Genomic DNA, 15,531 nt, shown 5'->3' on the forward strand with positions numbered 1-15,531 from the left:
GGATGAGACGACGGCTCTCAAGACATTTTTGGTGTTTGCAAAACAAAAATGACAACTGACCTTTTTTTCCTCTCAGCTGAGAAGGATCGATGACGATCACGCCGTCTGAAAGAGGATGGCATCGATATCAGTTCATACTGGTATCACGGTAAAAGTCTAGAAGAATAGAAGTTTGGGATTTTGTTGACTTATTTAGCATTACTGACTTTATTCTGCTTGTGTCTTCAATATTCTTTTTGAAACCAAACGGCTGCAAAACATACCTTGATGTTGTGTAATATTTTAATATTTTAATAAGGGTGTCCCAGGTGTGGCCCGGGGGGCCTTTTGCAGCCTTTTGTTTTTTAAACACACACGGCACATTCAAAGAAATAAAGATAAAAAAAACATTGGCATAAAAGAGCAGGGAGGTGAAATGTAACAAGAAAAAGTTGCAATTTTAAATCTAATAACACAAATATGCCATGCAGGATGTTATTCTCTTTAAAACTGTCATTACTCCAAAAATAATGTATCAAAATCAATGTTGTGAATTATTGACCTATTCAAGGCTCCAATTACTTCACATCAGATATTCCACTTTGAAATATTTTGGGGAGAAAATATTCTATATTTTGTGTTTTTGCCGTATATAAAAAAGGGGGAAATTATTATTATTATTCATTTAATGTTAACAAAATAAAACCTCATAATCGACAGGTAAAAGTGAAGTTGAACTAAGGACTTAAGCCTTAAAAGTAAAAAAACAACAACATGTATATCTGATTTTTAACACTTTTATGAGTAAAGTCATTTTGGATTCCCAATCATTTTAGTGGGGTATTTATTTTTCATACTGTCATTGCTCAAAACATAATGAATCAAAATCATTGTTAAGAACTATTGACCTACTTAAGGCTCCAATTACTTCAAAAATTGTATTTTTAAAAATATATTTGCAAAAATATATTGCAAATCTGCAAATTAAAACAATGTTTTATTTGACAAAATGCCATAAAACAAAGAAACAAAATAATAATAATAAAAATGCATTATCGATGAATGGATCTGAAGTTGAACTAGAGATTTAAGCAATGAGAGCAAAAAAAAATCTATGACTTAGTTTTAACCTTTTTATGGAGTGGGACCCTTTTGGATCCCCAAAACTGGTATTGGGATTTTTTTTTTTTTTAATTGTCATTGTTCAAAAAATAATAATGAATCAATGTTATGAATTATTGACCTACTTAAGGCTCTAATTACTTAACATTAAATATTCCACTTTTAATTATTTTGGGCAAAAAATGTTGCATATGTCGTGTTTTTACTGTGTATATACATAAAAAAAAGTTTGACAAAAAGGCATACAACTTTTTATTTTATTATATATATATATATATATATATATATATATATATATATACATATATATATATACATATATGTATGTATATATATATATATATAACCAAAATACAACCTTATAACCAACGGGTAGATCTGAAGTTTAAGTAGAGACTTAAGCCTTGAAAGTTTAAAATAATAATAATAATAAATTTTTAAAAATAAAATATCTGACTCTTTTTTAACATTTTTATGAGTGTTGCTCTTTTGGATCCTCACAAATGTTTGTGAGATTTTTTAAACTGTCATTGCTCAAAACATAATAATGAAACAAAATTGTTGTTGTTAGGAACTACTGACCTACTTGAGGCTTCAATTATTGTATTTTTTTAAATATATTTGCAAAAGAATATTGCAAATCTTTTTGCCATGTAAAAAACTGAGTTTTTTGACCAAAAGAGCGTAAAACAAAAACAACAAAAAAACTTATCAACAGATAGAGCTGAAGTTGAACTATAGATTTAAGCAATGAAAGTAAGAAAAAAAAAGTCTGACTTATTTAAAAAACATTTATGAGTTGGACCCTTTTGGATTTCCAATAATTTTAGTGGGATTTAACATTTTTTTATCATTGCTCAAAAAATATATATAAATTAAAATAAACATTATTTAAGGCTTCATTTACCTCACATCAAATATTCCACTTCAAAAACGTTTTGGGGTAAAATATTGCATATTTAGGGTTTTGCCATATTAAAAAACATATTTGACAAATGGGACATTAAACAAATATAAATATAGTATAAGTTATAATCGACAAGTAGATCTGAAGTTGATCTACCTGTCGATTAAAAAGAGAAAAAAAAATGTTTTTAAAGTATGACCTTTTTTTAACACTTTTATGAGTGGGAATCATTTGAACCCCCAATAATTTTAGTGGAAAGCATTTATTTATTTGTATAACTGCTAAAACCATAACAAATCAAAATAATCAATGTAATGAATTGTTGATCTATTTAACGCCACAACTACTTCACAACAAATATTAAATTTTCAAATATTGCAATATTGCAAATCTCTTTGCCATATTAAAAAAACTCACAAAAAGGGCATAAAACGCACAGAAATAATAATAAAAACTGTCAACTAATAGATCTGAAGTTATTTTCGCGAATTAAGTCATATATTTCTTTACTTTCTATGCTTATTTTTAAAACCTTTATGAGCGGGGATCCTGTTGGTTCCCCAAAAATGAGATTTTTTTTAAAACTCTTTGCTCAAAAATAATCACTCAAAATCAATCTTATGAATTATTTAACTATTTACAGTGGGGCAAAACAGTATTTAGTCAGCCACCGATTGTGCAAGTTCTCCCACTTAAAATGATGACAGAGGTCTGTAATTTTCATCATAGTTACACTTCAACTGTGAGAGACAGAATGTAAAAAAAAATCCAGGAATTCACATTGTAGGAATTTTAAAGAATTTATTTGTAAATTATGGTGGAAAATAAGTATTTGGTCAACCATTCAAAGCTCTCACTGATGGAAGGAGCTTTTGGGTCAAAATCTCACGATACATGGCCCCATTCATTCTTTCCTCAACACGGATCAATCGTCCTATCCCCTTAGCAGAAAAACAGCCCCAAAGCATGATGTTTCCACGCCCATGCTTCACAGTAGGTATGGTGTTCTTGGGATGCAACTCAGTATTCTTCTTCATTCAAACACGACGAGTTGAGTTTATACCAAAATGGATACATGGATGATATGGCAAAGGATTGGGAGAATGTCATGAGGTCAGATGAAACCAAAATGAACTTTTTGGTATAAACTCAACTCGTCGTGTTTGGAGGAAGAATACTGAGTTGCATCCCAAGAACACCACACCTACTGTGAAGCATGGGGGTGAAAACATCATGTTTTGGGGCTGTTTTTCGGCTAAGGGGACAGGACAATTGATCCGTGTTAAGGAAAGAATGAATGGGGCCATGTATCGTGAGATTTTGAGCCAAAACCTCCTTCCATCAGTGAGAGCTTTGAATGGTTGACCAAATACTTATTTTCCACCATAATTTACAAATAAATTCTTGAAAATTCCTACAATGTGAATTCCTGGATTTTTTTTCTTATTCTGTCTCTCACAGTTGAAGTGTACCTATGATGAAAATTACAGACCTCTGTCATCATTTTAAGTGGGAGAACTTGCACAATCGGTGGCTGACTAAATACTTTTTTGTCCCACTGTAAGACTCCAATTATTGAAAATCTATACATTGGGATGATATCAAAATGTGCTGTATCGTCCATTACAGATGAGATTCTTTTGACTCATGATTCAATTCCATTCAAACTGATTCTCACTATTTATTATTCAGTGTAAAAATGAAAAAAGCTTTCTAAGCGTGGAAACAGCCTGAAAATCATTATATATACATCTTTTAATGGCTTCTTACTCACCGACTGGATCCACATGATCACAGTGATCCACAAAGTCTCTGTTGGACATGTAGATGCTCACCTGGGGAACAACTACTTTGTTTGCAACATGTATTTCAAATTCAAATTTCTATTGATACAACATGGCAAACACGACTGTTATAGTCACTTTAAACTTTTAAAAATACTATTCGAAGAAAAAAACAAAGAAAAACCCAAAAAAAACACAAAGTGAATCAAAAATGATTTTATGTTGCCACGACAACAGAACTTACAGATTTGTCGCGAGATGTTTTCTTGAACACGACTCGATTGGGGCTCATGTTGACTCGCGCGTATCAACCTGCAGGAGGAAAAACACACTTGCATAACAATAATTCAAATAAAATAAATGTATTAACATTTATTTGTGTTCAATTAACTTCTGGGGGGGGGGGGGGGGGGGGGCGCTCGCAATTATTTTAGCACAATAAAGATGAATCAAAGTTTTGGTATGTACTTCAGTTATATAGAGTTTTATTGATTCAATGTCCTCGTTTTAACTTAAAATGATTGTTCTGTAATTAATGTTAATACACTTTTCACATTAAGAGAATAACAAGACTTTTAAAGGCCTGCTGAAATCAGATTTTCTTATTTAAACGGGGATAGCAGGTCCATTCTATGTGTCATACTTGATCATTTCGCGATATTGCCATATTTTTGCTGACAGGATTTAGTAGAGAACATCGACGATAAAGTTCGCAGCTTTTGGTCACTAATAGAAAAGCCTTGCCTTTACCGGAAGTAGCAGACGATGTGCGCATGACGTCACGGGTTGTAGGGCTCCACACATCCTCACATTGTTTACAATCATAGCTAGCAACAGCTAGAGCGATTCGGACCGAGAAAGCGACAATTTCCCCATTAACTTGAGAGACGATGAAAGATTCGTGGATGAGGAAATTTAGAGTGAAGGACTAGAAAGAAAAAAAAGGCGATTGCAGTGGGAGCGATTCAGATGTTTTTAGACACATTTACTAGGATAATTCTGGGAAATCCCTTATCTGCCTATTGTGTTGCTAGTGTTTTAGTGAGTTAAATATTGCCTGAAAGTCGGAGGGGTGTGTTGACGTCAGAGTCTCTGAGGGAAGTCACGGCAGCTGCAGCAGGACAGAAGCTTATTACCACAATTTTCTCACCGAAAATTGCCAGTTGACATGTAGTCGGGATCCATATTCCCTTGACCACTCTGATCCATAGTAAAGCTTCACCTCCGGGAATTTTAAACAAGGAATCACCGTGTGTTTGTGTGGCTAAAGGCTAAAAGCTTCCCACCTCCATCTTTCTACTTTGACTTCTCCATTATTAATTGAACACATTGCAAAAGATTCAGCAACACAGATGTCCCGAATACTGTTTATGTGATTAAAGCAGACTACTTATAGCTTGGATCGGGCTGGAAAATAATGTCCACTACAACCCGAGACGTCAAACGCACGAGTCACCATACCGCGACGTTTTCAACATGACACTTTGCGGGAAATTTAAAATTGCTATTTAATAAACTAAAAAGGCCATATTGGCATGCGTTGCAATGTTAATATTTCATCATTGATATATAAACTATCAGACTGTGTGGTGGGTAGCAGTGGGTTTCAGTAGGCCTTTAAGAGCCTGATTGAAGATTGTTTGGGAGAACTGACGAATATGTTTGTCGCCATCTAGTGGTAAAGTTGGGGTAATCAATGTACCCTGTTTTTTGTTTTGTTTTTTACATGTCGCTACACAATTGTTCACGCAAATAACGTTGTAGCCTTTGAGTTTTTTTATAATAAATAATTCAGTTCAATTCACATTTTAAAAATGTTTAAACTCGTCATTCGCACTTTTACTCGTCGTGAGCAATAAACTCACCATTTTAAAATCTCTTTATGAGAGAATGTCCAAGTTGGCTCTGCTCGCCAGCCTCGTCACAGGTTTATGTGTTTATTCACGAAACATTCGGATACATAAGTAAATATTTTAGATGATTAAAAAAAAAAAAACTGGAAAAAAGTAGTTATCATTGCTACACGTTATATGAAACAGCGCCCCCACCTGACTGCAAAGACGACGCACAACAAGCGCGTGCCGGAAGTATCCAGTTTGGTTGCTATTGCTAATAGCTTTTGAGTGCTGGAATAACGATACAGTTTCTTCAATTTGTCAAAGGGCTTCCATTAATAAATATAACAGAATTTCTTATCGGACTTACGATAGTCGTACATCGAGCAGCACGCATATGTTTACTATTCGGCGCACTTCCAGTCCCCTACAACAGTGGTTCTCAACCCTTTTCAGTGATGTACCCCCTGTGAACATTTTTTTAATTCAAGTACCCCCTAATCAGAGCAAAGCATTTTTAATTGGAAAAAAAGAGAAAAATAAGTAAAACACAGCATTATGTCATCAGCTTCTGATTTATTAAATTGTATAACAGTGCAAAATATTGCTCATTTGTAGTGGTCTTTCTTGAACTATTTGGAAAAAAAGATATAAAAATAACTAATAACTTGTTGAAAAATACCCAAGTGATTCAATTATAAATAAAGATTTTTACACATAGAAGTAATCATCAACTTAAAGTGCCCTCTTTGGGGATTGTAATAGAGATCCATCTGGATTCATGAATTTATTTCTAAACATTTCTTCACAAAAAAAAGAAATCTTTAACATCAATATTTATGGAACATGTCCACAAAAAATCTTGCTGTCAACACTGAATATTGGATTGTTGCATTTCTTTTCACAGTTTATGAACTTACATTCATATTTTGTTAAAAGTATTATCCAATAAATATATTTGAAAAGGATTTTTCAATTGTTGCTATTTTTAGAATATTTTTTTAAAAGATCACATACCCCTTGGCATACTTTCAAGTACCCCCATTTGAGAACCACTGCCCTACACTATGTACACCGGGTGGAAAGTCCTACACCTCTCGTACAGTACCGGCACATTTGCTTACAAAAACATGTACCGTAACATTCCCTACAAAACATTGATGTACTCTTAATTAAAAGGTAAAATTAGTGAACGTTTTCCAAGTTAATGTCGTAGATCTAAACAGGAAATTGAAGTGACAGCAGTTTTTAAAATATCATTAAATGTTGATTAGACAGAAGCTGACGCACCTGATAATGCTGCTGATGAAGACTGAGCTGATCACTGTGAGCCAGCTGGACTTATAAACACACATGCACGCGCGCATGACACCTGGTCAGCAAGATGGTTATTAACACACACACACACAAGCTTTTTCTTTCTGTGAGATCCACCTGGGCGAGGAGGAAGCTCAGGTTAGCAAGGTTTCTTGACACATTTATTCACTTTGTGTACAAAGTCAACATATTTAGATTTCAGACATTCACAGTCTTTTCCTACAGGATGTGGCGCCTGGACAGTGTTCTTCACGACGACTGTGCGTCACCCTTATGTACACGCACGTGCCAACCCGACGCGAGCGCTGAGCCGTTAAGTCTCAAATCGCTCCGACTCAGCAGGCCGACCGCTGACGTCTGAGAGTCCGTTCACGCTCGGCCTTTCGGCGCTCCAAGCAAGACATGAAAAAATAAACATCTGGCGCGTGGCACTGGCGTGAAGGCGGGAAAAAAGCTGCAGTGTTTTGGTCCACTTTGAGCACGCCACGGCATTCAGTCACATGTCGGACCACAAGATGGCCTTGCTGCCTTTCTCCACGCTGCTCACGTACACGCCTGATGGCGACCATGACACAGAGTTGATGGCTGAGCTGTGGTCAACAACAACAGTTTTTAAAGCAATTCATGTGACAGAACTGGCGCCGGAAAAGAAGGGTCTTACTTGTGGTTGCGGTCCAGAGTTCTGTCCACCTTCCCTGTGAGAACATTCCAGATGTAAAGTGCTCCGTCTGCAGACCCTCCGGCCACATAGTTCCCGTCAGGACTTCAAAACAAAAACAAAAACACAAAACTGTGCTGATCCTTGTTTGATGTTAAGGTAGCTTCACGCTCTGCAGACCATGCTCTCAAACAGAAAGATAAAGTTAAGTCTTGATTGGACGGCAGATGTATGTGATCACAGTGCGACCCGCAGCCAATTTTTTTATGGGCCCCGCGGAAAATTCTAAAAAAAGATTTTTTTAAAATATATAAAAAGTGGAATAAAAGAGCAAAGAGGTGAAATGTGACAAGAAAAAGTTGCAATATTGACACTAATACCACAAAGCTGCCATGCAGGCTGTATTTTCTTTCTTTCAATCTGTCATTGCTCAAAAAATGAATCAAAATTAATGTTGTGAATTATTGACGTATTCAAGGCTCCAATTACTTCACATCAAATATTCCACTTCCAAAACATTTTTTAGGGGAAAATATTTCATATTTTGTGTTATTTGACAAAAAGGGCATAAAAACATGCAACGATAATAAAAACAAACAAACTACAAATCGGCAGATGGATCTGAAGTTATTTGGAGACTAAGCATTGAAAGTAAAACAAGATATGACTTATGTGCTAATGCATGATTTTAAGAGTGGGACCCCTTTGGATACTCAAGAATTACGTGGATTGTTTTTAATTATTTTTTTAAATGTTATTTGTCGAAATACTGAATTAAATTCAATGTTATGAATAATTGACCTACTTGAAACTCCAATCACTTCACATCAAACATTCCACTTTAAAAAAAAATTAAGGGGAACATTTTTCATAAGAACAGTTTTCTTTGACAAAAAGTTCATAAAAATAAAAATGAAATCAACAAATGGATCTGAAGTCGATCTAGTGACACACACACACACACACACACACACGCGTTTTATACTATATAATAAAAATAAAAAAAATCTAATTTTTAACACTACTGAGTGTGGGCCCTTTTGAACTCTTAATCATTTTAGTGGAATTGACAATAATAACACAAAGCTGCCATGCAGGCTGTATTTTCTTTCTTTCAAACTGTCATTGCTCAAAAAATGAATCAAAATTAATGTTGTGAATTATTGACATATTCAAGGCTCCAATTACTTCACATCAGATATTCCAATTCCAAAACATTTTTTTTGGGAAAATATTTCATATTTTGTGTTATTTGACAAAAAGGGCATAAAAACAACAAAAAAACATGCAACGATAATAAAAACAAACTACAAATCGGCAGATAGATCTGAAGTTTATTTGGAGACTAAGCATTGAAAGTAAAACAAGATATGACTTATGTGCTAATGCATGATTTTAAAAGTGGGACCCCTTTGGATACTCAAGAATTACGTGCATTGTATTTATTTATTTTTTTAAATGTTATTTGTCGAAATACTGAATTAAATGTAATGTTATGAATAATTGACCTACTTGAAACTCCAATCACTTCACATCAAATATTCATCCATCCATCCATCCATCCATCCATCATCTTCCGCTTATCCGAGGTCGGGTCGCGGGGGCAACAGCCTAAGCAGGGAAACCCAGACTTCCCTCTCCCCAGCCACTTCGTCTAGCTCTTCCCGGGGGATCCCGAGGCTTTCCCAGGCCAGCCGGGAGACATAGTCTTCCCAACGTGTCCTGGGTCTTCCCCGTGGCCTCCTACCGGTTGGACGTGCCCTAAACACCTCCCTAGGGAGGCGTTCGGGTGGCATCCTGACCAGATGCCCGAACCACCTCATCTGGCTCCTCTCGGTGTGAAGGAGCAGCGGCTTTACTTTGAGTCCCTCCCGGATGGCAGAGCTTCTCACCCTATCTCTAAGGGAGAGCCCCGCCACACGGCGGAGGAAACTCATTTCGGCCGCTTGTACCCGTGATCTTATCCTTTCGGTCATGACCCAAAGCTCATGACCATAGGTGAGGATGGGAACGTAGATCGACCGGTAAATTGAGAGCTTTGCCTTCCGGCTCAGCTCCTTCTTCACCACAACGGATCGGTACAACGTCCGCATTACTGAAGAGGCCGCACCGATCCGCCTGTCGATCTCACGATCCACTCTTCCCTCACTCGTGAACAAGACTCCTAGGTACTTGAACTCCTCCACTTGGGGCAGGGTCTCCTCCCCAACCCGGAGATGGCACTCCACCCTTTTCCGGGCGAGAACCATGGACTCGGACTTGGAGGTGCTGATTCTCATTCCGGTTGCTTCACACTCGGCTGCGAACCGATCCAGCGAGAGCTGAAGATCCCGGTCAGATGAAGCCATCAGGACCACATCATCTGCAAAAAGCAGAGACCTAATCCTGCGGTTACCAAACCGGAACCCCTCAACGCCTTGACTGCGCCTAGAAATTCTGTCCATAAAAGTTATGAACAGAATCGGTGACAAAGGACAGCCTTGGCGGAGTCCAACCCTCACTGGAAATGTGTTCGACTTACTGCCGGCAATGCGAACCAAGCTCTGGCACTGATCGTACAGGGAACGGACCGCCACAATAAGACAGTCCGATACCCCATACTCTCTGAGCACTCCCCACAGGACTTCCCGAGGGACACGGTCGAATGCCTTCTCCAAGTCCACAAAGCACATGTAGACTGGTTGGGCAAACTCCCGTGCACCCTCAAGAACCCTGCCGAGAGTATAGAGCTGGTCCACAGTTCCACGACCAGGACGAAAACCACACTGTTCCTCCTGAATCCGAGGTTCGACTATCCGACGTAGCCTCCTCTCCAGTACACCTGAATAAACCATACCGGGAAGGCTGAGGAGTGTGATCCCACGATAGTTGGAACACACCCTCCGGTCCCCCTTCTTAAAGAGAGGAACCACCACCCCGGTCTGCCAATCCAGAGGTACCGCCCCCGATGTCCACGCGATGCTGCAAAGTCTTGTCAACCAAGACAGCCCCACAGCATCCAGAGCCTTAAGGAACTCCGGGTGGATCTCGTCCAACCCTGGGGCCTTGCCACCGAGGAGCTTTTTAACTACCTCAGCGACCTCAGCCCCAGAAATAGGAGAGTCCACCACAGATTCCCCAGGCACTGCTTCCTCATAGGAAGACGTGTTGGTGGGATTGAGGAGGTCTTCGTAGTATTCCTTCCACCTATCCACAACATCCGCAGTCGAGGTCAGCAGAACACCATCCGCACCATACACGGTGTTGATAGTGCACTGCTTCCCCTTCCCGAGGCGGCGGACGGTAGTCCAGAATCGCTTCGAAGCCGTCCGGAAGTCGTTTTCCATGGCTTCCCCGAACTCTTCCCATGTCCGAGTTTTTGCCTCCGCGACCGCTGAAGCTGCACACCGCTTGGCCTGTCGGTACCTGTCCACTGCCTCCGGAGTCCTATGAGCCAAAAGGACCCGATAGGACTCCTTCTTCAGCTTGACGGCATCCCTCACCGCTGGTGTCCACCAAGGGGTTTTAGGATTGCCGCCCCGACAGGCACCAACTACCTTGCGGCCACAGCTCCGATCTGCCGCCTCGACAATAGAGGTGCGGAACATGGTCCACTCGGACTCAATGTCCAGCACCTCCCTCGTGACATGTTCAGGTCTGTCCGGCATCCTCCCCACCATCGCAGCCAACTCACCACCAGGTGGTGATCGGTAGAAAGCTCCGCCCTTCTCTTCACCCGAGTGTCCAAAACATAAGGTGGCAGCTCTCTGAGCTGCCACCTTATCGTGGTAGAGGAGTTTGCGTGTCCCAATGATCCTAGGAGCTATGTTGTCCGGGGGCATAAAGCCCCCTGGTAGGGTCTCCCAAGGCAAACAGGTTCTAGGTGAGGGATCAGACAAAGAGCAGCTCGAAGACCTTTATGAAGATGAAAAACCATGGACCCAGATTTCTCTCGCCCGGACGCGGGTCACCGGGGCCCCCCTCTGGAGCCAGGCCCGGAGGTGGGGCACGATGGCGAGCGCCTGGTGGCCGGGCCTGTTCCCATGGGGCCCGGCCGGGCACAGCCCGAAGAGGCAACGTGGGCCACCCCTCCAATGGGCTCACCACCCATAGCAGGGGCCATAGAGGTCGGGTGCATTGTGAGCTGGGCGACAGCCGAAGGCAGGGCACTTGGCGGTCCGATCCTCGGCTACAGAAGCTAGCTCTTGGGACGTGGAACGTCACATCACTGGGGGGGAAAGAGCCTGAGCTAGTGCGCGAAGTCGAGAAATTCCGGCTGGATATAGTCGGACTCACTTCGACGCACAGCAAGGGCTCTGGAACCACTTCTCTCGAGAGGGATTGGACCCTCTTCCACTCTGGTGTTGCCGGCAGTGAGAGGCGACGGGCTGGGGTGGCAATTCTTGTTTCCCCCCGGCTCAAAGCCTGTACGTTGGAGTTCAACCCGGTGGACGAAAGGGTAGCCTCCCTCCGCCTTTGGGTGGGGGGACGGGTCCTGACTGTTGTTTGTGCTTATGCACCAAACAGCAGTTCAGAGTACCCACCCTTTTTGGGAACACTCGAGGGAGTACTGGAAAGTGCTCCCCCGGGTGATTCCCTTGTCCTACTGGGAGACTTCAACGCTCACGTTGGCAACGACAGTGAAACCCGGAGAGGCGTGATTGGGAAGAATGGCCGCCCGGATCTGAATCAAATATTCCACTTAAAAAAAAAATTAGGGGGAACATTTTTCATGTTTTGTGTTTTTGTCATAAGACCAGTTTTCTTTGACAAAAAGTTCATAAAAATAAAAATGAAATCAACAAATAGATCTGAAGTTGATCTAGTGACATACAAACGTTTTATATTATATAATAAAACATTTTAAAAAATCTGATTTTTAACACTAATGAGTGGGGGCCCTTTTGAAACCTTAATCATTTTAGTGGAATTGTTATTTTCAATTCCGGCGGTATAGCTCGGTTGGTAGAGCGGCCGTGTCAGCAACTTGAGGGTTGCAGGTTCGATTCCCGCTTGCGCCATCCTAGTCACTGCCGTTGTGTCCTTGGGCAAGACACTTTACCCACCTGCTCCCAGTGCCACCCACACTGGTTTAAATGTAACTTAGATATTGGGTTTCACTATGTAAAGCGCTTTGAGTCACACAAAGAAAAGCGCTATACAAATATAATTCACGTACCTTCACTTCATTTTTTTTTTTTTTTTTTAACAGTCATTGCTCAAAAAATAATGAATTGTTAGGAATGAACCCATTCAAAGCTCCAATTCTTTGACATGATATATTCCACTTTGAATTTATTGGGGGGGAAATATTGCATATTTAGTGTTGATGGTATAAAAACAGAGTTTTGCCTAAAAGACCATTTAACCCAAAAAAATATTACTTTTCATCAACAAATAGAACTGAAGTTTGATCTAGAGCAGTGTTTAACCTGCAGCCGTGTATAGAGAGAGTATGACAAACTGGGTTTCACAGTTGGCAGCAAAATGGCGCCCTGTAGTCACATAAGGGGCATTTGACCAATCATTCTAGAGATCCTCTGGCCATACTCTCTGATTAGTCAAAAGGCCTCACGTGACTACAGAGCGCCTTTTTGCTGCAAACTTTGAAACCGGGGTAGCCAAACTCTCTCTATATATAGCTCTGTTTTAACCATAGTGTTACGCCCCGTAGAGGGCCGCCAAAATTATGTTCATCAGCGGTGGTTAGTACGGGCAGTACTCAGGTGTAATACACTTGTCCACCACTTGAGACAGTAATGACAATATTAAACAAACAGAAGAAGTCTGGAGCTAAAGTCAGAGACAAATATAACTAAAGTGGTCGAGTTGTAATTTCACTTGCATTTTATTAAACACTTATTTAACATATTCATTTATAATTTAGTTTATGTTAGCACAACATTTATTTTTTGTCAGTTATGTGTGAGTCCCTTATGCAATATATTTGCTTAATATTTGTTTTTCCTAATCAGCTTAAGGTTAATAATAATAATCTTTGTGATGAACATGAGCTTTTATATCATTTGACAAGGTTGTAATCTAGATATGTTAGATATAATTATTGATTATGATTAAAATAATCAAGACTAAGATGACTAATTAAGTGTTAATACTTGAGTGGGCCCCTCTGTAGTGGAAAAAGTTGGGCATTGAGGTCAAAAAGCTTATAAGAACTCCTGTTTAGAGATTTAAGCAGAGGACAAAATAATAATTTGACTAATTTTTACCCACCTGAAGGTTACTCGGGTCCAGTCCGCACCGCACTTGAAGCCCTGAGCGCTGAAGACAACAAGAGACACAAACTTGAGTTTCGTCGTGCAATGGAGTCCCAGGACGAGAGCACCAAACACAAACCTGAATGTCTGTCTCACAGCATTGGTGCGCAGGTCCACAATCTTCAATAGGTCGTCCCTGGAGCACGTCAGCAGGTCCATACGGTCGTGGTTCAGGTCCAAAGACGTCACTCTGCCCTGAAGCTCCAGCTCATGCACGATGCTCTCTGCCCTGAAACCAAATCATTGTCACCTTCTCTTCTGCGATGAGGTGTCAAAAGACGACAACAGGAAGAAGGGGATCATCAAACCTTAGCATACGTTAATTATCAAACATTGTGTAACACCAACAGGTAAAGGAGAATTTAACCATTTTAAATTTCAAACGTACTTATTAAACATTGCACCAGTCAAACACCAACAAGAGAAGGAAAATGTAACTACTTTAAATTCAAACAAACATTATCAAACTGTTAAAACATTAACATCATCAAATGCTAATAAACATTACCATTAACAAACATCAAACACTGTTCAACATTAACAAACACTGTTAAACATTAACATTATCACACATCAAACACTGTTACACATTGACATTATCTCACATCAAACACTGTTACACATTAACAATAAATGCTGTTACACATTAACATTACCTAACGCTGTTACACATTAACATTTTCAAACGCTGTTAAACATTATCACACATTATCAAACCTTGTTACACATTAACATTGTCACACATTATCAAACACTGTTAAACATTAACAATATCAAACGCTGTTAAACGTTAACATTATGACATTATCAAACCCGGTTACACATTATTATCAAACACTGTTACACAATAACATTATCAAACGCTGTTGCACAACATTATCACATAATAAACACTGTTAAACATTAACATTATCCCACATCAAACACTGTTAAACCTTAACATTATCACACATTAAACACTGTTAAACATTAACATTATCACATAAACGCTGTTAAACATTATCACATTATCAAACGCTGTTGCAGATAAAAATTATCAAACGCTGTTGCTCATTAACAAATGCTGTTGCACATTGACATCAAACGCTGTTGCGCATTAAAATCACATATCAAGCACTTTTAAACATTAGCAAACGCTGATAAACATTAACAGTATCACACATTATCGCTGTTAAACATTATCAAACACTATTAAAAATTAGCATTATCAAACACTGTTAACATTAACATTATCCCTGTTAAACATTGATACACATTATCAAACGCTGTTGCACATTAACATTATCACATATCAAACGCTGTTAAACATTAACAAACGCTGTTAAATATTAACATTATCACTGTTCAACAATACACATTATCAAACGCTGTTGCACATTGACATTATCAAATGCTGTTAAACATCAACATCATCACACATTATCGCTGTTAAACATTTATACACATTATCAAACGCTGTTAAATATGAAAGGGAAACTGCAGTAATTTAATTTTGCCTATTGTTTACAATCATGAAAGACATGCCAACAGGGGGATAAAAAAACAAAACATTCCAACTTGTAAATAAACGTACATAAAAATCCACTTACAACGAAGCCAATGGGAGGTCCTCTATTTCGCCCATAATACCCAATCAATAATCATTCAAAACGCGCCAACAATACTCAATTTA

The 15,531-nt window shown here is 39.2% G+C and overlaps 2 protein-coding genes across 5 annotated transcripts in view; both read right to left on the bottom strand.

The window, feature by feature from the left end:
• Positions 1 to 7,040, bottom strand: part of LOC133537022 (S-arrestin-like) — a 36,797-nt gene extending 29,757 nt beyond the window's left edge. Inside the window, exons 1-4 of the mRNA XM_061877839.1 lie at positions 6,918 to 7,040; positions 4,037 to 4,104; positions 3,783 to 3,843; positions 61 to 105 (exon numbers count right to left, since the gene is read on the bottom strand). Coding sequence (XP_061733823.1) covers positions 61 to 105; positions 3,783 to 3,843; positions 4,037 to 4,084 — 154 coding nt within the window. The 5' untranslated portion in view covers positions 4,085 to 4,104; positions 6,918 to 7,040. The remainder of the gene's footprint in view (positions 1 to 60; positions 106 to 3,782; positions 3,844 to 4,036; positions 4,105 to 6,917) is intronic.
• A 43-nt stretch (positions 7,041 to 7,083) lies between these two features.
• Positions 7,084 to 15,531, bottom strand: part of atg16l1 (ATG16 autophagy related 16-like 1 (S. cerevisiae)) — a 33,904-nt gene continuing 25,456 nt past the window's right edge. For all 4 annotated transcript variants that reach the window (XM_061877824.1, XM_061877828.1, XM_061877825.1 and 1 more), the window contains 4 exons: positions 13,939 to 14,088; positions 13,816 to 13,863; positions 7,606 to 7,707; positions 7,084 to 7,534 (listed from right to left, as the gene is read on the bottom strand). In XM_061877824.1, coding sequence (XP_061733808.1) covers positions 7,441 to 7,534; positions 7,606 to 7,707; positions 13,816 to 13,863; positions 13,939 to 14,088 — 394 coding nt within the window. In that variant the 3' untranslated portion in view covers positions 7,084 to 7,440. The remainder of the gene's footprint in view (positions 7,535 to 7,605; positions 7,708 to 13,815; positions 13,864 to 13,938; positions 14,089 to 15,531) is intronic.

The sequence above is a fragment of the Nerophis ophidion genome, linkage group LG18 (assembly GCF_033978795.1).
Source record: "Nerophis ophidion isolate RoL-2023_Sa linkage group LG18, RoL_Noph_v1.0, whole genome shotgun sequence".
NCBI lineage: Eukaryota > Metazoa > Chordata > Actinopteri > Syngnathiformes > Syngnathidae > Nerophis > Nerophis ophidion.